The sequence below is a fragment of the Capra hircus genome, chromosome 6 (assembly GCF_001704415.2).
Source record: "Capra hircus breed San Clemente chromosome 6, ASM170441v1, whole genome shotgun sequence".
NCBI lineage: Eukaryota > Metazoa > Chordata > Mammalia > Artiodactyla > Bovidae > Capra > Capra hircus.
Window position 1 is genome coordinate 7356313 of NC_030813.1, and position 24178 is coordinate 7380490.

Here is a 24178-nt window from a genome sequence, read left to right on the forward strand (position 1 = left end):
CCTCAGTTCAGTCATTGACTTTGGCTTTTTGCTTTGTCTTATCAGTGGAAAATCACTTGCCTTAATCATTTGTTAGGCTTTCTCTGAGGACAAAAAGACATATTGTGCCTGAAGATATTTTGATATTAATAAAGTACCATATAAATGAAAGACATCATAATTGAACATATTATATTAATACTTGGCTTCCCCTATAAAGTTCCTCCCAAGGCCTATGAAAGCTTATTAATTTGAGACAGAATATAAACTTTTAACCAGTTTGTTTGTTTGAATGTACTTACATACCTATACAAAGTAGTGTCAAAATTGTTTAAATTGCTAAATTTGGAAAAAAAAATTGGTGCCTTTTCTTGGTGACATAACACAATTTGCATTTTTAGAAAGAGGGTGACATATCATAGGTACCCATATAGATTTGTTCAAATAACTCTTGTCAACAGCAATATTGTCTAAAACAATGAATTGGAAGAGGCAGTGTTCCTAGATTTTATATGAAGCAAACAATGAACATTTTATCTACAATCATAGATAACTATAGGGAATGAAACACAGTAATCTATGCTATACAAGGTAAAAATGATCTTCACAAACTCGACTTAAAACAGTGGTTCTTGAACTTTAGCATGCATCAGGTTCACCTGAAGTGAAAGTCAAAGTCACTCAGTCGTGTTCACCTCTGCGACCTGGAGTTCTCCAGGCCAGAATACTAGAGTAGGTAGCTTTTCCCTTTTCCAGGGGATCTTCCCAACCCAGGGATCGATCCCAGGTCTCCTGCTTTGCAGGTGGATTCTTTACCAGCTGAGCCACAAGGGAAGCCCAAGAATATTGAAATGGGTAGCTTATCCCTTCTTCAGGGGATCTTCCTGACCCAGGAATCGAACCAGGGTCTCCTGCATTGCAGGCGGATTCTTTACCAACTGAGCTATTAGAGAAGCCCCAGGTTCACCTAGAGGACAGAGCTGGGCCTGATCCCAGAGTTTCTGATTCAGCACACTTCCAGAATCATTGACTTACAAGATATACGGGACAATATAAAAAACTTGTTGGGAAAAAAAAATGTTCCATTACTTGAAGTCCATAGTAAATCTTTCTAGAGCATACTTCAGAGTCTGATAACTTCCAGGATCAAGAGTTTTATTTCTAGCACTTACCAGCTGTTTGAACTTGAACAAAAAATATATGACCTGAGTCTTAGTGTTCTTATCCGTGTAGTGGGGAAGAAAATGCTTAGCTATCATAGCTTTATGAGGGTCAAGTGAGGTAATCTATTTAAAAATAGTTAAAAAGCTCAATATCTGAATACTGTATTTAAAAAAAATAACATTTTTTGAGCTAAAATTCAGTAATACATTTTAAAAAATTGAACAGAATATAGTGTTTGTAAAGACAAAAAGAATAGCTATTACAACATGAAAGAAGAAAACAGGGCAATCCTTTCTGAGATCAACTGATAAAATTCTGAATTTTATTTTTAAGAATTGTATTGCATCATATTACTTGCTTTTAATAGCATGATGAGCATTAATAAGATAAGCAAAAAAAATGAATACAATCTAATTATCTGCCTAGTCAGTAAAAGGCACACTGTAATTTATCAGTGGTCAAAAAATTAAGTTGTGGTTTCTGAATTCTGTCTTTACCTACTCATATTCTTGGGTCTGAATAAACTGTCATGTGTGTGTGTGTATTTCAACAATATAATCATAGACACAAAACCAGAAATTCAAAAATTAAAAAGAAAGCTTCAGGTTTTCTGTTTTTGTTAGTTTCAACACTAAAAATATTTGAATATCCAGATGACTATACCTTTATGCAAAATTATTCAGAAAAATACTTTTGGCAAAACTAAAGATTAAAAATAAAGTGAATTAATTTTCGTGGAATTGATACAAGAAGCTATGTCTGTCCACTTAAAAAATAACCTCATAAAATATCAATAGATACAATATGGATGAATCTCAAAAGCAATATGCTAAGTGAAGGAAGTCCAACACAAAAGATACTTTATATTTCCATTTACGTTAAATTCTAGAAAGGCCAAAACTACAGTGCCAGAAGGTGGTTTTCTGTGACTAAGGATTGGGGAAGGAAAACTGACTAGAAAAAAGATGCGGAGAAACTTTTTAGGGAGACAGAAGTGCTCTAAATCTTAAATGTTGTAGTGGTTACACCACTGTGTACAATTTCTAAGATTTATAAAACTATGCATTTAAAGTTGTTGAATTTTATTATATGTAAATTATATCTCTATAAAACAGAAAATTTCAATTTCTTTGAAAAGGATTTAAAAATTCCCTTCCAAAGGTAAATGTCATATATAAATTGTAACATAAACATTTGGAAACCCAATTGAGCAGAAGATGACAAGTAATGATTCTGCCATGTAACCATGACATTAAAATGTCTGCATATCTAGCGCAACACAAGAGGAAGTATATCCTGCAGGGCTTTCTGAAGCAAACTTGATCTTCCAAGCTTCCGAGAGAAGATGCGACCGTTAATGACAAACCTGTGTGATGACAGTGGGAGTTCGCTAAAGAAACTTTAGTTTAAATGTCTTTCTAGTTGCTTCTTGACTGTAAATAAGGACAGGTGAGATAAATAAGGATAAGAGAAGTACATGCCATATTCATTTGTTTTCAGATTGGTATTTGTAAATGGGACTAAGAGAAAATGATTAGGTTAACTTAACTGTGTATGTTACATAGAAGTCTCCCAAGTGATTTCTAGAGAAATAAGGAAAGGAAGTGTATTCCCCTTAGAAGGGGTATGAAATGGCTGCTCTCTGTGAAGCTAGAAACGAAGAGCCCCAAATAACTTATCATGCAGGATACAGCTTGAATGTCTGGCATTTTTAAAGCTTCCACTGGGCTTCATTTTAATACTGTTTCTTAAAGAAACAAGAAGTTTATGGGAAAAACTGCACATCAACTTAAAAAAAGGTGCCAGAGATTTCTTCTGGTTATGAATAATTATCTTTCTTAACACAAAGTAACACAAAGTTTTGTTTATGCTTAGGAATTCTGCTTGTCAAACATCCATTATAAACTTTTGGAAAATAGTCATTTCTGTAAGAAATAGTTTAGAAATTAACTGTATCAGGAAGATGTCAGGAAAAGGCTAAATTTCTGGAAGATTTATAGGTACTTATACGTGTGCATCTTGAAATTTGATGAAATCTTGTAAGTCACTCTTCAAACACAGGATTAGTTTTGATTTTAGAAATGTTAATAGCAGCAATTTTCAATTAGGATCTTTGGGGAAAAAGTAACATTCGCCACCAAATTGACTGCTGGATATTCCAACTATGTAATATCTATTTTCATCCTTTTTACTTAAAAATTCAGCTCAACAAAGAGAATAAAATATTATTCATTCATCAGTATTTATAGGGAGTTTGAGAAGTCATTGTGGCAAGAATTCACTGTCTAGTCATCAGGATTTTTATACATGTTGATTATAACATAAAAAGCTCTCACCAGTTTTCTGGGGTCCTATTACCAAGAATTTTGGTAAGCGATCACAGGTTTTTTCTTTAGACCAAATGTCTCTGTGGCGTTTGTCATCACAAGGATTCTAAAAAGGAGAAGACAACAGAGATGTGTATTTTTTGTGGCTGCCCACTGTGTGCTAGAGTTTTTCAGCTTCTGTCATTGAAAAGACATCCCCAGAAACAAGGCTATGGTGCTCCCTGTTTTAAACAAAAGTCGTAAAGTGGCATCCATGGAGGATTTCAAATAAGTCCTTTTCCATCCTGAAGGTGAGTGTTGACTGAGGAGGTGAGGGAGGGGAGACATTTCCATTATGGGTAAACAGCTTCACAGCACTGAGGGTTTAATTATTTTTTTCTGCTATTGGCGGTTCTATGTCTTGATTGTGTATGGGTGGTTTAAGTTTTAAAATAGTGAGCTTGTTGGGCAGAGGCTGTGCTTGCTTGCCCTGCTAACCTAGAAGAGGATACACTCTCAGGACTGAAATATATAAGGTGTCAGATTTTTATTCTAAGTAACTTCGAGCTTTCCTGCTGTGCTTCAAAAGGAGATGGATCTGGTCATAATAATACTGTTTAAAGAGACAGCAGATTCCTTTCAGCTGCTTTCAGAGGTCAGTAAATGTATGTCTAAAACTATAACTTTACAAACTATGATGCTAAAAAGCACGAAATTTCTGCAAAAGGGTAAAATGAGGGTGAATTACTACCTTAGGGAATCTGCTTTTGGACAATAGTACTTAAACCAAACTCACTGTGCAAACTGCATCTAGAATATCCTTAATTTTATCCGATAGCTGCATATGACATAAACAATTACGGCACTGTTAATACCTTTCAGGAATAGGCAAATGGGACAGCGCTCTACTTCTGTTCAATTAATACTACATGTGTAGTTAAACACACCTGCTTATTTAGCATAAACAACAGATTTTAAGACTAAGGTGAGGGTTTTTTTTTTTTTTTTTGCTCTTGTTCTAGGAAAAAAGTGGTTTCAACTGAAATAATAATGATTACAATTTTAAAATAAGGTGTTAAATTAGCAGGAAAGATTCATATCTTTCCAGTGGCTGACACTTGGTGATATTCTGGAGTGGTTAAAATAAAAAGACGGTGGTTTTAAAAATCTTAACTGCCAAATAGTATGCAGTGATATTTCTACAACCACCGACTTTAACCTACTAAAATATATAGTTATGTTTCTTCTTGGGGTTCTCTGTTTGTGCCTATGAGGCAATTAGCTCAAGTTCACAGATAAATGAATAGAATATAAGTGCAGAGCTTACTGCAACTTCAATGTGTGGAATTTACTGAGTTCTACTTCTAAACAACAACACCTTCTGAAGATTGTTATTATTATACCATCAGCTCTGTCAGTAATTCTCACTTAGAACAGTGATGCAGAGTGCACTGTCTGGAGCCATGTGGCCCAGAATTCATTACCATTCTGTCGCACAACAGCTGTATGCCTTTCTTAGGTGTCTCAGCCTCTCTGTGTTGCCCCAGTTTCTTTATCTGTAAAATGGGGGTAGTAACTATACCTCACAGGGTAGCTGTGAAGACTGAATGGATGAGTATATGTAAAGAACTCGGTCACACAGATGACAGGCACTATGCAGCTACTTGCTAAGATTATTACTTTCCCCAGGTCGTGGGGTGGGCAATTCAGGCTCAAAGTGTGTTTCTATAATTCTGGGACACGTAGAGTGTAAGCTTTGAAATCTGGGTTGTGCCTGGAACCGTTTGAATATGCCATATTTACTAGACATTTTCTCTCAAGAAGCTCAGTGATTTTGCCTCTAAACATTTTCCCCATGTCCAAAGTAATACCTGACTAATGTTTTTGCCTATATTCTGCGGCTGTCGGTGACCCTGTGGTTCAGAGGCAGATAGCAGTTCTGAATTCTCCTCACCTGCCCCATTAATGTTGTTTAGTCATGAGAGGTATATGGATGTGTTCAAGGCCGACTCCCTGCCTAACACATACCTAAAACCATCTTCTGTTGTGTCAACCTACTGCAATCTGCAAATTGATCCCTCACTCCTGATTGAAAATATGACATCCACTGACCGTCTCACTGAACTTTCAGCATTCACAGTTTCTAAAGGGCCTGGGAACAGAGAATCTGGCCCACTATGAAGTTTCTCAAATCTACTAACATTTCCAAAATGTACATTATCCCCCCTCCACCCCCGCCCGATGCCTTCACTTTTCAGATTTGTATTAACTCATAGAACATATGTTTATGGGATTAATTAATTATACCAATTATTGACCCAATCTTACCTGCCAGAGAGGGTCTTTTTGATCAGGAAAGAGCTCAAAATACTTGTGAGCCAGCTGCACTGGAGGCAGAGTCTGAAGTCTCAAGTTGGTCCAGCTCTGCACGAAGTTGGCCAGGTTGACAAATGTGTATAATCCTAGCCGGTCATTCCCATAGTTAGACAAATGGGTCATGAAAATGCTGATCTGAAAAAGGCAAGTGAACTTCAGCATAAACACAAGTGATTTTCACCCTAGGGGGCAGTGCAACCATAGCAATGCTAGTTTTTCTAAAGAACTCTGTGCATAGGGTTTCAGTTCATGAAATGTTTTGGAATTTTGGACATATCTCAGATATTCTCACTATATTAATGCACTACAGAGGATGGATGTATTATTAGTAAGACATGGTGAGCATTTTTTCTGAGGTTTTAATGTATTTCATAACAAAAAATGAGTCCAGCTGCCATAGCCCCTGTTAGTGCAACTAGACCAATGCTGAATAACATGTCCTCGATGTTCACACATAACAGCTTTCTGATATGTGAACTATTCATAATTTGAGGTAGTAGGAGGGTGGGATTCTGTAATATCAGTCAACTTAATTTGGTTTGTAACATAGTACGTAAAGTTAATGGACATAAATAATCAGTGAGTTGTCATTATTAGCATTAGCTGAAAATCCTCTGATTTGTATTTATCAGAGGCCATAATGACAAAAGACCAGCAACTGAAGTTTTACTAGATAACTATCAACTATTTTCTATCCATAATACTCTGAAAGTCTTTTCCATATTTATTGAGTCTACTGTTTATCAAATACCCCGAAGAAAAGTTTTCAATGCAATAGGTAAAATAAATTCTTCCTATGCAAGATCAAATCCTAGATATCCTAGATCAAATCCATAAGTTGAAAAAAAAATTATAGCAAACATGGGGAACTTTTTATAATGAAATAAATTTGAATTCTGTAGGTTTAATTAGATTGGTAAGGAATGTAGAAAGGGCATTTTTATAGCTATTACTTTAAGTGAATGCAAATAGTTTTTTTGGTTAGTGTTGACAAATGGAAATAATTCTGCATGAGATTTCCAATGGCAATGAAAACCACTGTGACATTTATGCTGCTATAAAAAGATTATAAAATAATTCATGTGATAATAGTATGATCCTAAAATATATAATGTCATATGAATGAATAGTAATAATGGTTATTTTAATCATCATAATAATGAACATAATAGCTTCATTCATTAAGTGACAGAAACATTTAAGAAAATTTATTGAGGTAAAGTGGTAGTGATGAAAATTTTGATATAGAGAAGCAGAGAAATACAGTTACTTATAACTATGAATAAAAGGAAACGGTGATATCCTATATTCTACTGAACAAATCACATAGACTTTAACATGAAAAATTTCAAGTATGATCAAGGATGTTTGTGTTTCTATTCATGCTGCTTGACTGTATTTTAAATCTTAGAATTTTAAAGACAAAAATACTTCGAGGGTGATTTTAAATAGCTACCAGCACACCGATGCACTCGTGGAGTTGCTTGGTGAGATTTTTACCATTTAGGGTATTTGGGAAAAATGAGACTTTTAAAACTTAACCTTCTGGTTATTATGATTTTTTTTTTAGTAGTTTCAATTGTTTGAGTTTTCTCACCCTCTCTTTTCTTCCTTCAAAATTCATCAAAACAGTAGGCTATTGAGAGACTTAAGAAAATCATTCTTAAGTTTGGAAGTTCTTTTCTAATATCTACTATAGGCAGTCTTTCATTATTTGTTTTATATGCCACATTTTTCATTGTAGTTCAATAACAATGGCAAAATACTTCATGTTGCCTTTCTGCTAATTTTTTCATACAATGTAAAAAATATATATGTTAACCTAGCTAGCCACTAATTCAAATTTATTGCTTTATTTTTATGAAAAATTTATCAAAAAAATCTGTGTCTGCATTTCACTTGAACAATATCTGCACTGAACAGAAAATGAAAAACTTAGAGATACTGTGTGACCTTCTGACACAAGTGCATTTGACACCCCTTTGAATCTGTTTTCAACACTGGAGAGTAGTTTATGCTGCGACACTTAAACCATAGCGCCACATTTTCACTTGTGTTCTTTCTGATAAAAACAGAAGTGACCCAAAGTGCATATGAGCTGGTTGTTGACATTGCTTTTGCTGAAACTGAACCTGATGGGCAAGAATTAAGGTTATACTTATAAGGTGTTGAACTTAATCCTGTAAAAGAAAAGCTACTTAACCTCCAACCAGCGAACCTTTCCTAAGTGTTAAAGTTTCCTAAGTTTCAGTTCTGTTTTTGTATGTCTACTTTAACATGATGCAGAGTGTTCCGTCAGCAAAAGGACTGTGTCAGAGTGATGGTTTTGTGATGACTGTCATCTCGTGACACCATTCTAGGCTTTGGACTCGAGCCTGGGGTTTGTTTTGTGCTCCATAAAAAGAATATAATTGGTCAGGACATGAAGCGTCTCAATTTCTTTTTAAACTCTTTTCTAGGGGGTGAATCATAGTTTTCTCGCCACATATACTGTTGTATATATCTTTTTATTTTGATGAACATGAAGCCTCTCCAAGTTTTCTTTATTATTTTTTAGTTAGGAAGGGATGCACAACAAGCAACAGGCCAGGTGGGAACAGATTATATAAGGAGAAGGTTTTGGTTAAAAATTAGCTTGCTTTCCAAATTGTATTTCTTCTTTTGTCCTGATCTGTGACAACTCTAGTGACCCTTTACTTTTTCGCAATCCCTCACCTGGCAGCAATGTCTGCACAGACTAGAAAGAAATGAAGAAGGAGTTGGAGAAGGTTGCCATTTCAGGGAAACTAGATATTAATCTTTTCCTGAAGAAGATGCCTTTATAATTTTAAGAGCATTTCAAAACTGAGGGGTTTTGTTTGTTTTGCTTTAAACAAGGATTGAATGTATCAAAATAAGTTATGTTTAGATACAGAATCCAATGAGAAGGAAAATGTAAAAGGAAGTTGCAACTGCATTTCTATAACAGTTTTTGCTGTAAGCCTACTGCAAGCAATTTTTGTTGTTACTCAAAAGACTGCTTAAAATTCAAATCATTGGAAATTACCAAAGGCATAAAGTCTATCTGATTAACAGCTGAAAGCAATTTTAGCCCGACTAACATATATTTGTATAGCAAGATACTTATATATAATTTTTTTCTGTAAAGGCAAAAGGTGAATGCCAAACATCATATATCCTGGCATTTATGAGAACGAAACAGTTACCAGTTGTGAAACAGTGACTCAGAGAAAGATATGGGAAGTTTTGTCTACACTTTCCAGCTTCAGTCATGTGACTCGGATAAGTTCCAGGCAGAAGAGATGAATGAACTGCTACCAAGAAGAATAAGGAGCAAATCATAGGTCTTGGTGCAAACGCAGCTGACAATGCAGTAATTACTCTGCTTTGAGAAGGTCAGGAGGAAGGGAGACAAAATTTAGGTGGAAAAAAGTATGTTATCAATACTTACATTTGTTATAAACTATGCCATTTATGGGGCTTCCCAGGTGGCACTAGTGGTAAAGAAACCGGGTGCCAACGCAGGAGACATAAGAGATGGGGTTTGATCCTTGGGTCGGGAATAGCCCCTGGAGGAGGGCATGGCAACCCACTCCAGTATTCTTGCCCGGTGAACCCACAGACAGAGGAGCCTGGCAGGCTATAGCCCGTGAAGTGACTTAGCATGCACGCATGCCATTTATGATCGTGCTGCTTAGTTCAAATCCACCACCTTTCTTATCCAATTTGCCAGATGCTCTGATTAATTCTGTAGAGGTGCAAATATAAATATGATGCTCACTTTTTGCGAATCTTGTTTGTGAAAGAGTTTAGAATTCAAGAGGCACAAAAGAGTTTATAATGAAAATGCCTTACCTCCCACCTCTCTCCTTTAGGCAAGCAGTTCTGTTTTGTTTTGGTATCCTTCCAGGTGATCAGAGATTCAAAAGCCTAGCATATGTACAAATCACCTAGGAAGTTTATAGAAGTTCAGATCGCCAGGCCTTACACTCAGAGATTCTGATTTTCTGGTCTGGAGGGTGGCCTGGTGCCTACATTTAGAGGAGCATCCCCAGGTTTTCAGATGCAGGTGCCACTGGAATATGATTTGAAGAAAACCAGCCAGACCCATCATTTATTCCCACAGAAAAGATTTTGTTCATTGAAATCATCAGCGTTTCTGTAGTGATTCTTTTTTTAATAAGTTTAAAAAACAAACAAGACACATTTATGAATATGTTTTGATGTTATGGACTTAAAGCTAACCATGGCACAAAGAACAACTTGGTGAGTGCTCTTGGCCATGCCTTTGGAGGGCTTCTGCATTGCTGACGTATGTGTGGAGATCCACAGAAGACTGATAAAAAGAACTGGTCCACACAGACACATACTATTGGTTCCTAAATCTCCTTCCATCCCGTTTTTTATTTTTAAACCAAAGCAAAATTCTTCTGTGTTTTGTCATGTACCCCTCAGATGCATATTGCCTTATAACTTCTCTATTTAATAGGCTGCTTTTCATATTCATTTTTACTTTATTTCATAGCATTTAAAAGATTTTCTGGAAGAGGACAAGCATAAGGAAATTAACTTCTTTAGGGAAAAAAAATAAGGAAAACAGTTCATTTTTATAGGATAGTGATCAAACTGTAGAAGTCTTATTACCAAGAAAATATGAGTTTCACCACTGTCAAGATGGTACTTCATTCCATGAGGATGTCTGTTTCTGGAAAATAAATTAAAACTTCTGAGGAGAAGGTTCTTCTAATGAGGCCCTGGGCCTAAAGCTCCTAAAGCTCCAATAATTTCACAGATCAAACCCTCTAATAGTTTCTCATTGCCTTCTGAATTAAATAAAATTCAGGATGTCATCCTAAATTACATCATGATCCCAGGTTACTTTTCCAATCTTATCTGTGTTCAGGGCACCAATCAGCCTGCTTTGCTTATTGCTCCCCAGTGTTCCCTAGACTCACCTACCTCTATGCTTAGTCCATGCAGTTTCTTCTTTAGAAACACTGTCTCACTTTTCTACTTGTCCATCCTATGTATCCAGAGGGTTACATCTAATTTGTCAGATCTCTCCAGGCAAATGCAGTCTTTCAAAAATTGAGCCGCAGAGTATTAGAGTTTAGACTTTCTGACATTTTCTTAACTCTGACTTGTATTATGCTTTAAAATACTTGTTTTATTTGTGTCTAGATTGTCAGTTCCTTGGGGGCTGGCATGAGGTCTCCTCAATTTTATTTTCTGAACTTCCCTGAGTTTACTATGTATAGTATGCTCCTTGTGTTGGCACTAATAATCTTACTTAAAAAGCTGGGCAATCTAGGGTCAGTTATTTTTCTCAGTGCCATTGATTCTGGTAATCCTTTAGCACCATTCAAATTGTGAGCCTCCTCAATGATTTATTCTTGCCTCTTCCAGCTCTATCCCCGTTTGCTCTGTACTCTTCCCTCGAACTCTGCCCACCCACTCTTCACTTAGTTTTTACTGCCCATTCCCTTCTGTTTCCTGTGAAACTTCCTTCCTTTGTAAGTTAACGGTATCTTTAGGTCTTCGACTTTAGCCTGCATGGTGGCTAAGAAAGTGGGCTGTACCACATATTGGCTCTTTGATCTTAGCAAGTTATTTAAACTCTCAGTGCTTTAATTTACTTATATGAAAGGAAAAAAGGGGATAGAAAAATAGCAACTACCTCACAGGGTTGTTCTGGTGATTCCATGTAATAAAACATGTAAAGCTCTCCTTGGCACACAGCAGTCGCTTAATGTGTGCCTGCATGCTAAGCTGCTTCAGTCGTGTCTGGCTCTGCAACCTTGTGGACTGTAGCCCATCGGGCTCCTGTGTCCATGGGATTCTTCAGGCGAGAATGCTGGAGTGGGTTGCCAGGCCCTCCTCCAGGGGGTCTTTCCAATCCAGGGATCAAGCCCGCATCTGTCTCCTGCATTGGCAGGTGGGTTCTTTACCACTAGCACCACCTGGGGAGCCCCAATTGCTTACTATCTAATAGCCATTTGTTATTGTTTTTGTTGTTATATTACTATGGGTTTGGAGGAACATCAGTTCTCATTTATAGTTTTCCTTCCAGCAGCTCATCAACCTTATCTATATCTCTAGTTTCTTAATCCCTTCATTTTTTCTGCATCTGTCAATGTTGATCTGATTGCTTCCTTCACGAGGCAAAATTCTCTGGTCAGTAATTTGAACTTCTCTCCCACTATCACCTCAGATTCCCAACCATCTTTTTGCTTTCTATTGTCTGCAGATCTGAGACTTTCCATCAATTTTCCACTCAATTTCTTCACTCCCATGAATGGATGTTCAGCACAGTTAGAGAAAAAATATACAGTGGTAGCTATCTGGGTCACAGAGGCACAGGGTCCAGTTTCTATGGGATCCTCTATCTATTGATATTCTTTTTATTCATTCTTTATCCCTTCACTCTTCAGTTACCTTCAGCAGCTCTTTCAAACTCTCATTCTTCTCTTAAGGCCTTTTTCTCAGTCTCCACTTTCCCTAATCTCCCTAGTTTGTCATATTGTGATTGACGGAGAAGTAATGGTCATAAGGCGGGAACTCTTTCAACTCCTACCCTCTCTGCAGACATTCATCTTCTAAAATTCCTCCTGACACCTTCAGTGTCAGACAGAAGTGTTCCATTTTGTTTTCAAGACCCAGTATATCTCCAAGTGCCTTTTACCCCCTTTACTTTCAGCTCCTAAGATCTCTTTCTATCACTTATCCCTCTGTTTCCCTCTATTTTTAATCTGCTCTACTGTTCCTTCCCTAATACCCGAAAACATGCTAGAGGCTCTTTCACCGTAGGCTCTCTCTGGAGCTTTTTTATGTTTTAGACCTTGTCCTTCCCAGCCAGGGTCTTTAAAGGAGCAGTGTAATAGGTGCTATCACATCTCATTTTTGTTCACTTTTTAGTCTTTTGTAATCTGGGGTTTGTTCCCACCATTCCATTGCAAACATAATATCTGAGGTCTTAAAAAATCATTGTATAACTCACACAGGAAACATTTCAGATTCAGAATGGGATACATTCATTAAAGTAACCTTATCGCTTTTTTGCACTGTCTCTTTAATATTTACTCAGTGTGGGTGGTTTCCCCTTATCCCTGGATGAGGCTGGGCCAGGCAGCATGCCCTCCTTAGTTTCTTTAGTGAATAGATAGCACTCATGTAGCTTTAAGTTGCTAGCACAGTGTTGCTTTACTCGTTTAAATCTCCTTGTTCAGAGAAAAGAATCAAAACTCCAAGCCTAATGCAATATTAAATCATCTTCTTTCTCTCAGCTGCAACCTGGTGCAGGAGAGGATCTGCCAGAGAGGCTGGGAAGAGAGCCTGATTGATTCTTCTCCAGTGGGTGATTTTACTCTTTATCTTGCTAGCTGACATTTCTTATCCCTTAGTGTTTGGAACATGGACATGAAGGAGGGAAAGGGAGACAGAGAGTTATTCCGTGGTTGACAACGTCATAAAATGGAGTGTGCTTAAGTCATTTGAGATGTTTGTTGATACATCTTCCAGGCCCCACTAATGCAGTTTCCTTTATGAGGCTCAGTCTTTAGTGGAGTCCCTTTAAAAGGATTCCCAGATAACATTCCTACCAAGAATTCCACATCTGGGCCCTGAGAGTTCGAGGCCTTTGACCTGACTTTGGAAAAGAAGGCACATATTTCTTAGACGTGTGCGCCTCCTCTTTTAGTCCTCTAAAATAACTTCTTTATATGTAAGAATCTATAAGTAATACTGTTATGCAATGAGTTATATTTTCTAAAAGTGAACTATTTGAGGAATTAGGTAAATCAGCTTAAGAACTGGAGTTTTAAATGTTTCATTTCTGAAACTGTCAACCCTTTCAGACAATAGCAACGACCCAGAACCACATGTAACAGACCATTGTAGCCAACATCTCTCTCATGGTTTAGCTTTATGAGTCATGAGGCAGACTCTAGCCCCAAATGTCCCTTTTCGGCGGGGAAGCCATAGCAAGCTCTCTTCTCGTTTCAGTGGCCCTCACTGCAGAGCGGAGATGAGCAGCAGGTCATTCACCCTCTGCCCTCCCGCAGGCAGAAAGTGGTGGGGGCCATGCTCCCTGTACAGCACAAGTCTCTCCAGAAATTTCCTCACAAATTCTCCTTCATTTCCGGAAACTTGATCATTTTATCATGGTGGTCCCTGGCACAGCTCACTTTGGTCCTAGTATCTTCCATATTTTTGTGCTATTTTATGCTAAAAATTATTTTCCTTGACCTTATCACCCTGTCTAGTGGGAGAAAAAAGACGTCACTCATTTTTGAGGCTTAAATTCATTGAGTATTGTTTTTCTACCTGGCTTGTGCCTTGGTCATCATTTAAGAATCTCAAAGGAAAGCTCAGCTGCAGAATAATTTGGCAAAGGGCCCTTAACATTTTGAATTTGGGATCTGATAGATTTTACAGGAAAGCTGGAATGGTAAATCAATTGCTCTCAATTAGGGACAGGTTTCAAAGGTACAGTGATGAGGTCAATGTAATTTAAAGCAATTTAGCCTGGAACATTTTTCTTTTTTATCACATTTATGTCCCTCACTTAATTTTTCTGGCTATACATTCAGAACTGAAAGTTCAGCCCTTTTATTAGAAGCTAATGATTGATGATCAATTAACATTTCTGTTAGGTGCCAGAAGAAGTAATTCTATTGGTTTAATGTCCTGCCATTACTTCAGCTGCTGAACAAATGTTTACACACACACGAGTGTCTCCAGCCCTCAGATCACCAATTTTCAGTGAATTCTGTGTTGTGTACCCTGGGCATGCTGTTCTGATATTGTCTCTGCATCACTCTGAAAGACTCTTACTTATTCAGAGACTAGAAGGACAGCTGTTCTCATTCTATTAGACTTACAAAGTGGCAGGATAATGAATAGTTACAGGTTATCATACATTTAAAAATGATTAATTAAGAGAAATCCTTATTTAAGCAGCAATGCAGTATAAAAGTTATACTCAGTTTTGCAATGAAATTTTTTTCCCCCATGGCAGAAAACATTTTGCTTCTTAGTTTTCTATGGCATAATGAAGACGTAGAGAGGAGATGAAATTAAACATCCCTTAAGGTGTTTCAATGGAAAAAACCTGTCAGAATTTTTAAAAAGCTTTCAAAGTAAATGTACCTACATGAAAATTTGATTTTGGCTCATATGTGAATGAATTATTTCTAGGTAATCACAAAGATCAGCTTTATCATCAGGAGATTTCAATTAATTATATGTGCTCATAAAGCTGAATTCACCCTGGGGGCAAAAATAACCATATCAAATAAGTATATTTATTTTGTATAGAAAAGCTAGTTTTTAAAAGCTAGGAACTAACTGCCAAGTTTCTAAATATTCAAAGTCATTAAAAAATTTTCTTTTTACTTATTTAAGGCAGTCCCTCTAATAAAGTGATTTGTAAAATGTTGACAGATTTTGGGTCTCCATTTTGCACAGAAATTTAAGTAGGGGGTGAGGACTCAGAGGATAAGAAAGAACAATGCTGAAGAATAAACTGCTGCTGCTGCTGTGCTCAGATGTGTCCAGCTCTTCACTACCCCATGGACTGTGGCTTGCCAGGCTCCTCTGTCCAGGAGATTCTCCAGGCAAGAGTACTGGAGTGGGTTGCCAGTTCCTCCTGCAGGGGATCTTCCCAACCCAGAGATTAAACCCAGGTTTCCTGCATTGGCAGGCAGATCCTTTACCACAGAGCTAGCTGGGAAGGCTCTCTATACCTTCGATGGGAGGAAAAATGCCAGGGCTGGACTGGGCCTACACAGGCCATAGCTTAGTTCTGTGCAAAAGAAAAAGGTATTTTAAGAAAGTTTAGCACAATGTAGCATAAGTGATTTAGTTCTTTTCATTGCTTTGAAGGAGACCAACCAGATACAAGAATCAGCTAAGGTGCTGTATGAAACAATTAAAACTAAGCTAACTAGAAGGGCTAACTAAAAGAAATAGGTAAGGAGAAGAAATAGAAAGGAATCCAAACTCTTGTGAGTTAGCACAGCTCCTACTGCCAAAGATGTTGGCAGTTCGGAGGGTCTCTTTAAACTGTAGTGAGTTAATACTATGATAGAGGTTTCTAAAAGGTGATTAGGGCAAAAAAGATTGTAAATAAACCAAGTATCTATTTTAAAAAGTCTGTAGCAGGAATCCCACATTTGATTTATTTCTTATTATTGCTGTAAGTTTTAATTCCTCTGAAATAACTTATTTACAGGTAAAAATCTGTAAGTAATACTGTTATATAATAAGGAGTTATAGTTTCTAAAAGTGAATTATCTGAGGAATTAGGTAAATAAGTTTAAGAAGAAGTGAAGTTTTAAAATGTTTCTTTTCTGAAACCGTCAACCCTTCCACACAGTAGCAGCTACTCAGAACTACACATAAGAGGTACCAGGAGGTTTAATGAGGTTAGGAAGTTTGAAATGTAGATTCTAATTTCTACCGAGGTCAACAATTTGATTGGATATCATCATTATCATCAGACAAGCCTCATACAGATCAGAATTTTGAAAGAACTTCAAGGGTTTTAATAAACAGTTTCATTAAACACCAATGTCTAGGGAATAGTGCATGCTGAATAAGAAAATTTACCTTATTTGGTAGATAACTGGGCAGAGGGGAGGAGGGCAGGTTTCCTTTCCAACCATGAAGGGAATTTTCTGTACTTTTATAAATATGGCTCCCATTTAAAGCTTTATTTAGAACTCTACTATGACACTCATTTGTGTTAGTTTTGTTGAAGCAGTAAACCTCCAGGTATTCAGGTGCTTCGTTTGTAAAGATGGGATGGTAATTCTATTTCCCAAAGGTTCAGGCTGCAATGCATGATTTCTTCTTTCTTTGCTTAAACACACAAACTAATAGTAGGTGTATTTCTGTTCTTGGATGTCTACATTCTTCCTTTATAAAAGTTTATCCATCATTACCAACTTCTGATTATCTCTCTAACCTTATAGCTACCCCTCTGACTTTAGGCCTCACTTCTTTTAAAACTTACTTTGGTTAGGTAATATTGCTTCATATAAAATTCTAAAGGCATGAGAAGGTATACAGTAAAAACTCTTCTTCCTCCTGTCCTTCAGCCACTCAATGCTTTTTTTTTAATTAAAAAAAAATTTTTTTTCCTTTACAGTATTATATTGGTTTTGCCATACATTGACATGAATCCTCCATGGGTGTACATGTGTTCCCCATCCTGAACCCCCCTCCCACCTCCCTCCCCAAAGAAGCCACCAATATCACTGGTTTGTGTGTTCTTCCAGAAATATTATGTGTATACAAAACCATGTATGTATATATATTCCTCCTCTTCTTTTTTATTTTTAAAACACAAATGGAAGCAACTGAACACATGGTTTTATGTCTTGAGTTTTTAAGCTTAAATCTTGGAAACTGTTCAGCATGTGTGCACAAAGGGACTTCCTCTTTCTTATTGCATAGATGTGCTATAATTCTGTTGTACGGATTGCTCCAGTTTATCCAGTAAGTCCTTGTGATTTTATGCTACTATGAATAACCTTGTGTGTGCATCAGTTCACCTTTTTGCACGTATATCTAAGCATGAATTCTTGCAAGGGCAATTGCTGAAAATAATATGTGCATTTGTAATACTGATATTACCAAGTTGCCTTTCATAGAGACTGTACTAATTTACACTCCTGCTAGCAATGTGTAAGAGTGAGGCCTTGCTACTTTTTGCCTGAATCACTCTGATAACTTCCTGAATGATCTCCTCACTTTTATTTCTCCCAGCTCTGTTATATCCCAAATGTGCTGTGCTGTGCTTAGTTGCTCAGTCATGTCCCGCTCTTTGCTACCCCATGGGCTGTAGCCTGCCAGGCTCCTCTGTCCATGGAATTCTCCAGGCAAGAATACTGGAGTGGGCTGCCATGATCTCTTCCAGGGGATCTTCCCGACCCAGGGACAGAACCCAGGTTTCCTGCAATGAAGGCGGATTCTTTACTATCTGAGCCACCAGGGAAGCCCATATCCCATATGCTCACACCAGAAAAATCTTCCTAAAGCAAAACTCTTTTGCTTAGAAAATAATAATAACTCCATATTTTCTACTAAGTTAAACTCCTTTACCTGGCACTCAGAATCCGTGGTGAGGCAGGCCCATATTCCTTCTTGAGTTTTATCTTCCCCCACATACACTGTCTAAGGAAAAAATGGAATTACTCCTTATTCTGCAAATGCTCATGTTCTAGGGCTAATATCCCTGTCCTCTGTAAAGAATGCTTCTCTACCTATGTGTCTTTCAGGCTAAATTCTATCCACTTTCCAAGGACAGTCTCAAATATTACCTACTTAAAGGTCAAAACTGATTAGTTCTTTGCCTTACATTCTTTATTCTGATAATAGCGTACACTTAGAGTAAATAAGACCTTTCCCGGTGGCCCAATGGGAAAGAATCTGCCTACAATGCAGGAGATGCAGGAGGCATGGGTTCGATCCCTGGGTCGGGAAGATTCCCTGGAAGAGGGCATGGCAGCCCACTCCAATATTCTTGCCTGGGGACTCCCATGGACAGAGGAGCTAGGCAGACTATGGTCCATGGAGTCGCAAAGAGTAGGACATGACAGAAGCTTCTGAGCAGCAGCAGAATAAATAAATGTTTCAACTGTTATCATTGACTTTTGGTTCAGACGTAATTCAAACCTTTTTGATTGTGTAGATGCTTAGTTCATGGATGACAGGAAGGAAGAGGTCAGAAGTGGAACCTGGTGCAAGGTTTCCAGGGTGAGTGTTGTTGAGGGTGGTGGCAGGGAACACATATACACTGCATGCTCAATGTGGCGGCTCTTATCTATTTGTAATCTCATCACTCATAAGGGACTGGATATTATGATCCCCATTTTACAGTCAGACAAACCAGACAGCTAGGAGACAGCTGAGTCAGGATCTAAATTCAGGCCTATCTGGATGCGAAGCCTGGGCTCCCTCACATTGCACTACACTGACATATCTGGCACAGAAGAGCAGCCAGAAATGGCTAATATCTTACGTTTCTAAAGATGAAGAAAAAAAACCCTATAAAATGCTGATATATGAACATTAGTATAATGACTGGAACCATTCAATGTAAAGCAGTCTGCGCTTTGTGGATGTCAATTTTATTAGAGAACAAGGAGATAAGCAAATCATGTCTAGAGCAGTCTGATTTAGAAGGCAGGGAAAGGTTTACTGTATCTAGCAAGACTTCAATTCTGTTTTTTAAAATGATATGTGAATAAGTTAACTCTATCTGAAAAATGAACTCACCTCTCTGAATAAGTTAACTCTATCTGAAAAAATGAATTCACTTGTCTATCATTGGTCTATCATTCTGTAAACAGAGGATAAATGGGTAGGGGTGTGTATGTTTGTGTGTGTGCACGTGCACACACACGTGTGTGTGTGTATGCTCTTGAGATTTTGGCTTTCTCTTTGAGTGTCTGTATATCTTGAAGCTCATCTGTATCTGAAAATCTTCCCTATTTATACACAAACTGGTATCACTATAAACTGGGAGGCAAGGCTGCTCAACTTTAGATAAATGTTGGACACATAAAAAATAGAAGCAACAATAATATTAACATTATTATTATTAAATTAAAGAGAAACTAAACAAAAATAAGTATTTCTAGAATTAACAGCTTTTTTTGGAATTCACAGAAAATGAAGTTGAAAGCCACTTTGAGGCCAAGCAATCATACAGTTATAGAGTGAGTGAATGCTCAAAATTGTTAGGTTTGTTAACTCTAATTTCAGAATAAGCTTGTTATAAACAAGTACACTCATGTAAAAATTAGTTCAGCTAACTTTCCTTGCCTTCCAAACTTATCATATTCACTGCTTTTAAATTCTAAATGGTATTCAAAAACCAGTTAATAAGAAGCAACAGTATCTTAGAAAGTTTTTGTATCTATAGATCTATATGTCTACATACACATATTATATATGGTATAAAAACACATAATTTATAATAAATATAATACAGTTATTTATCATTTTGATTTACTCATACTTATTGACTTTGACAGGGATTTATCATTTCTAATCTTACATATTATGCTAATGTTGGTAGTTGATTTCCTATTAAAGTAAGCTTTTCTTATTTATAAGTAATTACAATGAATAGAAACTATTACAAATGTTTTAGTCTGCATACATATATGAAGTAAAATGCATTCTAGAATATTCAATAAAAATGATAAAACACTTAAAATATTCCTTGAAATTCAACAGGCATTTACAAATATACTTTAGCATATGCATCTATTTCAATTATATTTTAATGTTCTTTAGAAATATAATTGAATGGCTATTTCACATTATGTGTTTCTTTAGCATTGTTATTTCTTAAGAAACATAAGGAACCAATAGGATATTTTGTACAGAAATTTGGTGATTCACATTTACTGTCCTTGAAGTAAAGTATACAAGCCTGACTTATTTGTGCCTTATTTCATTAGCCAATTGAGAAAGAATGCAGAAAAAAAAATTGATAGAGAACAAGGTACTTCATGGAAAATGTAAAGGCCTAGGGAGAAGGCGATGGCACCCCACTCCAGTACTCTCGGCTGGAGAATCCCATGGACGGAGGAGCCTGGTGGGCTGCAGTCCATGGGGTCGCGAAGAGTCGGACATGACCGAGCGACTTCACTTTCACTTTTCCTTTCATGCATTGGAGAATGAAATGGCAACCTGCTCCAGTGTTCTTGTCTGGAGAATCCCAGGGACGGGGGAGCCTGGTGGGCTGCCCTCTATGGGGTTGCACAGAATTGGACATGACTGAAGCGACTTAGCATCATCATCAGCAGCAGGGATGGTCTGTAACCATTTACCTTCCATGGTCAGAGGGCACAGGTGAGAATGCAGACCACAGTTTATTTCTTTGGTATATGTAGAATAAAAGCATATTTATACTCATCAGTTATGGACACTTGATATTTTGTATTATTATACAATACTGTTATTAAGAGTCTGTTAGTTAGGATTATCCAGAGAAATACAACCAACAGGATGTATGTATATGTGTATGTTTGTGTATTGTATACAATACAATTATATATATATATATATATATATATATATATGAGGAGGGCATTGCAACCTAATCCAGTATTCTTGCCTGGAGAATCCCATGGACAGAGAAGCCTGGTGGGCTACAGTCCAATAGGGTTGCACAGAGTCGTACATGACTAAAGAGACCTAACACGCATACATATATATATATATATATAGTAGTTGGGTATTCCAGAATTTCCTCTTCTTCTGGGGAGGTCAGTTGTTTCTGTTCAGGCCTTTAGTTGATCAGATGAGACCAACCCACATTATGAAGGGTAATATGTTTTAGTCAACCTATTAACTTAAATCTTATCCCATCTAAAAAATATCTTCCCAGAAACATCTAGAATAATGTTTTACCAAATATCTGTATGCCTTGGCCTACCATGGAATTTGTAAAATTAGTCATCATAGAGAAGATGAATACTTTTTTTTAAAGGTTTCATTTTCTTTTTCAATAATAAGCACAACAAAACAATTCATTAAACTTTTTTGTGTCACATACATTCTCTTTAGAACTAGTTTTATGAGAGGGCTTTGTTAGGAAAGAAGAGGGAGAGAGAGGTGCAAAACTCTGCAAAACTCTAACCAGGACAGAGGTTCTGTGAATGAGGAGGTGCCTTAGCCACCCTCTGACTACCTTGGGTAACTGTAGGACCTCCCATTTGTGTGAAAGCCTCTGTAGCCTATCCACGTAGACTGGGGCCAAGGCTTCTGGGTCTCCAAACTCCAGATTCCTTTATCCCAGCCTGACAAACATAGAAGTTAAGATCTGTTGACTTTTGTATCATCAGGCAGCTTAGCCAATGAACAATTAAGAGGATGTGAAAATGCAGTTATTTTAGTCTCAATTTCATCTGAGGGCCCAAGATAAAAGCCGTTGAATCCTAAATTTCAGGGTGAGGGCCTGGACCACTTGTCTTGTGTGGGAAGTGGTAACAAATCTTTGACCATTCACCATCTTGAGGATTGATTGTTGTTACTAAGGAGTTTGACTGGTCTTTGTCCCTGGTTCCTAGGAGGAAAACTCTAAACCCATAAAATTTCCTTAGTGATAGAAGTTCTTTGTTATTCATGGTGAGTCCTAACAGTTTATGCTTTTGAGGTGACTCATAGTGGGCCCTACATAGCTTATGCTAATGCCTCAGAATAGGGATAGGCTACTGCAAGGAGATCCAACCAGTCCATCCTAAAGGAGACCAGTCCTGGGTGTTCATTGGAAGGACTGATGCTTAGGCTGAAACTCCAATACTTTGGCCACCTCATGCGAAGAGTTGACTCACTGGAAAAGACCATGATGCTGGGAGGAATTGGGGGCAGGAGGAGAAGGGGACGACAGAGGATGAGATGGCTGGATGGCATCACCGACTCGATAACACATGAGTTTGGGTGAACTCCGGGAGTTGGTGATGGACAGGAAGGCCTGGCGTGCTGTGAGGGCTGGGGTCATGGGGTCGCAAAGAGTTGGACACGACTGAGTGACTGAACTGAACTGAACTGAGGCCAGAAAGAGCAATCAGGTAATTAGAGGGTTGGAGCTTTAACTTACATGATATCAAACTGAGCTTCTCTGAAGGAAAGGAGGAAACAGAGGGCTGGAAATTAAATTCGCATGTGGCCAGTGATTTAATCAAACATGTAATGGAATCCCAGTGAAAACCCTGGACGTTGAAGGCCAGTGGTGCCTCTCGGCTGGCGAACACACTGACGTGCCCTGACCTCACCATGAGCGGCAGAGAAGCACTGTGTTCTTCCCCAGGCCCTGCGCTCTGTGTATCCTGTATAATAAGACGGGAATCATGATGGCAGTGCTTTCCTGGGGTCTGTGGGCCATTCTAGCAGCTTGTGCAACCTGAGGGGATGGGGGAAAGCTTGAATTTGTAACCAGGAGACCTGGGGGATCCCTCAGCCACTTGGGGCTGGCATCTGAGGTAAAGGCAGTTTTCTTGGGAACCTGGCCCTTAAACCTGTGGAGTCTGATGCTAATACAAGCAGTTAACATCAGAATTGCACTGAATTACAGTACACTCTTTTCAGGTGGACACAGAATAGGATATGCAAGAGACAGATAATGAAGTGGTTGAGGGGGTTAGAAAATTAGAAATTTTCTTTAATAAAAATTATTGATGCACCATGAATGCCCTCCTTCTGACTCTTGTGAAGGAAGTGGTGCTATTTTTTCATCTTCAGACTAGATTGTCAGGACTACACTGAGAGATTAATATATTTTTTCAGCATTATTTAGGGCAGGGGCCCCAACCGTCGGGCCATGGGCCAGCACTGGTCTGTGGTCAGTTAGGAACTGGGCTGCATGGCAGGAGGCGAGTGAAACCAAAACCAAACACCGCCCACCCCCATCCCGCTCTGTGCAAAAACTGTCTGCCACAAAACTGGCTCCTGATGCCAAAAAGGCTGGGGACTGCTGATTTATGGAACTGCAAGTGAAAGCTTAGTAGAAGAGACAGCAACTTATAAACAAGAGAAAGTAGTAAAAGTGGGCAAAACTTGGTGATGGATGAGTGATAATTAACAATAAATGATATTGGAAAAAAGAAGGGAAATAAATGGTATCTAGAGCAAGAGGAGCCTTAAGTTAGTAAAAGAATGAGCAAATGAGTCAAAAGAGGCAAGATAAAGATAGGAAAAGAAAAAAATGGAAGAAAATGTTTATGGTTTCACGGTTAAAGAGAGTTCAGTTGGTAAAACTGACATGGATAGGGTTTTAGATTAAAAAAGAGGCAGGAAAGCACCAATATTTTGGTGGAAGTCTTTGAGTACTCTCTGAGAGGCAAGAAAACAATCTGAAATCGAGCCTAAATGTTGGAGCACTGAATTGATGAAGTGAGTCAGTGGGTGTAGAGCCATATACACCCGGAAAGGACTGCTGGTAAGATAGGGAGTTTTATAAAGGCAACGTGAAGTTCTCCGGAGACCTGACAAATGGTCAGGGTTCTAGTTACAGGTTTCAGCTGTCAGTCTTCTGAGGGAATGGTGGGTCAGAGCAGAAAAATTGACAAAACCAGAGGTGACAATGTGGAGGCAAGTGGAAAGGAAGTCACAGAAAGGGATTCTCAAGAAGGCCACTGAAGATGAACTCAAGGATATCTGCAACTGGTTGAGTGGCTATGAAGAGAATTCTTTCAAGGCTCAGAGAGTCCAGGAGAAGTAAAAAATTACAACGAAAATTGTGCCAAACATTTTGTGAATGCTCTTCCTGAATTGGGAAGAGTGGTGGGAGCATTTAAACAAAAATGACATCTGATAGATATGTTTAAGTTATGAAA

At 37.9% G+C, this 24178-nt stretch overlaps 1 protein-coding gene across 3 annotated transcripts in view; it reads right to left on the reverse strand.

Moving 5' to 3' along the window:
* The window catches only part of NDST3 (N-deacetylase and N-sulfotransferase 3), a 174448-nt gene that overhangs the window by 30581 nt on the left and 119689 nt on the right, over window positions 1-24178 (reverse strand). For all 3 annotated transcript variants that reach the window (XM_013964458.2, XM_005681278.2, XM_018049185.1), the window contains exons 7-8: window positions 5778-5960; window positions 3480-3576 (exon numbers count right to left, since the gene is read on the reverse strand). In XM_013964458.2, the coding sequence (XP_013819912.2) occupies window positions 3480-3576; window positions 5778-5960 (280 nt within the window). The remainder of the gene's footprint in view (window positions 1-3479; window positions 3577-5777; window positions 5961-24178) is intronic.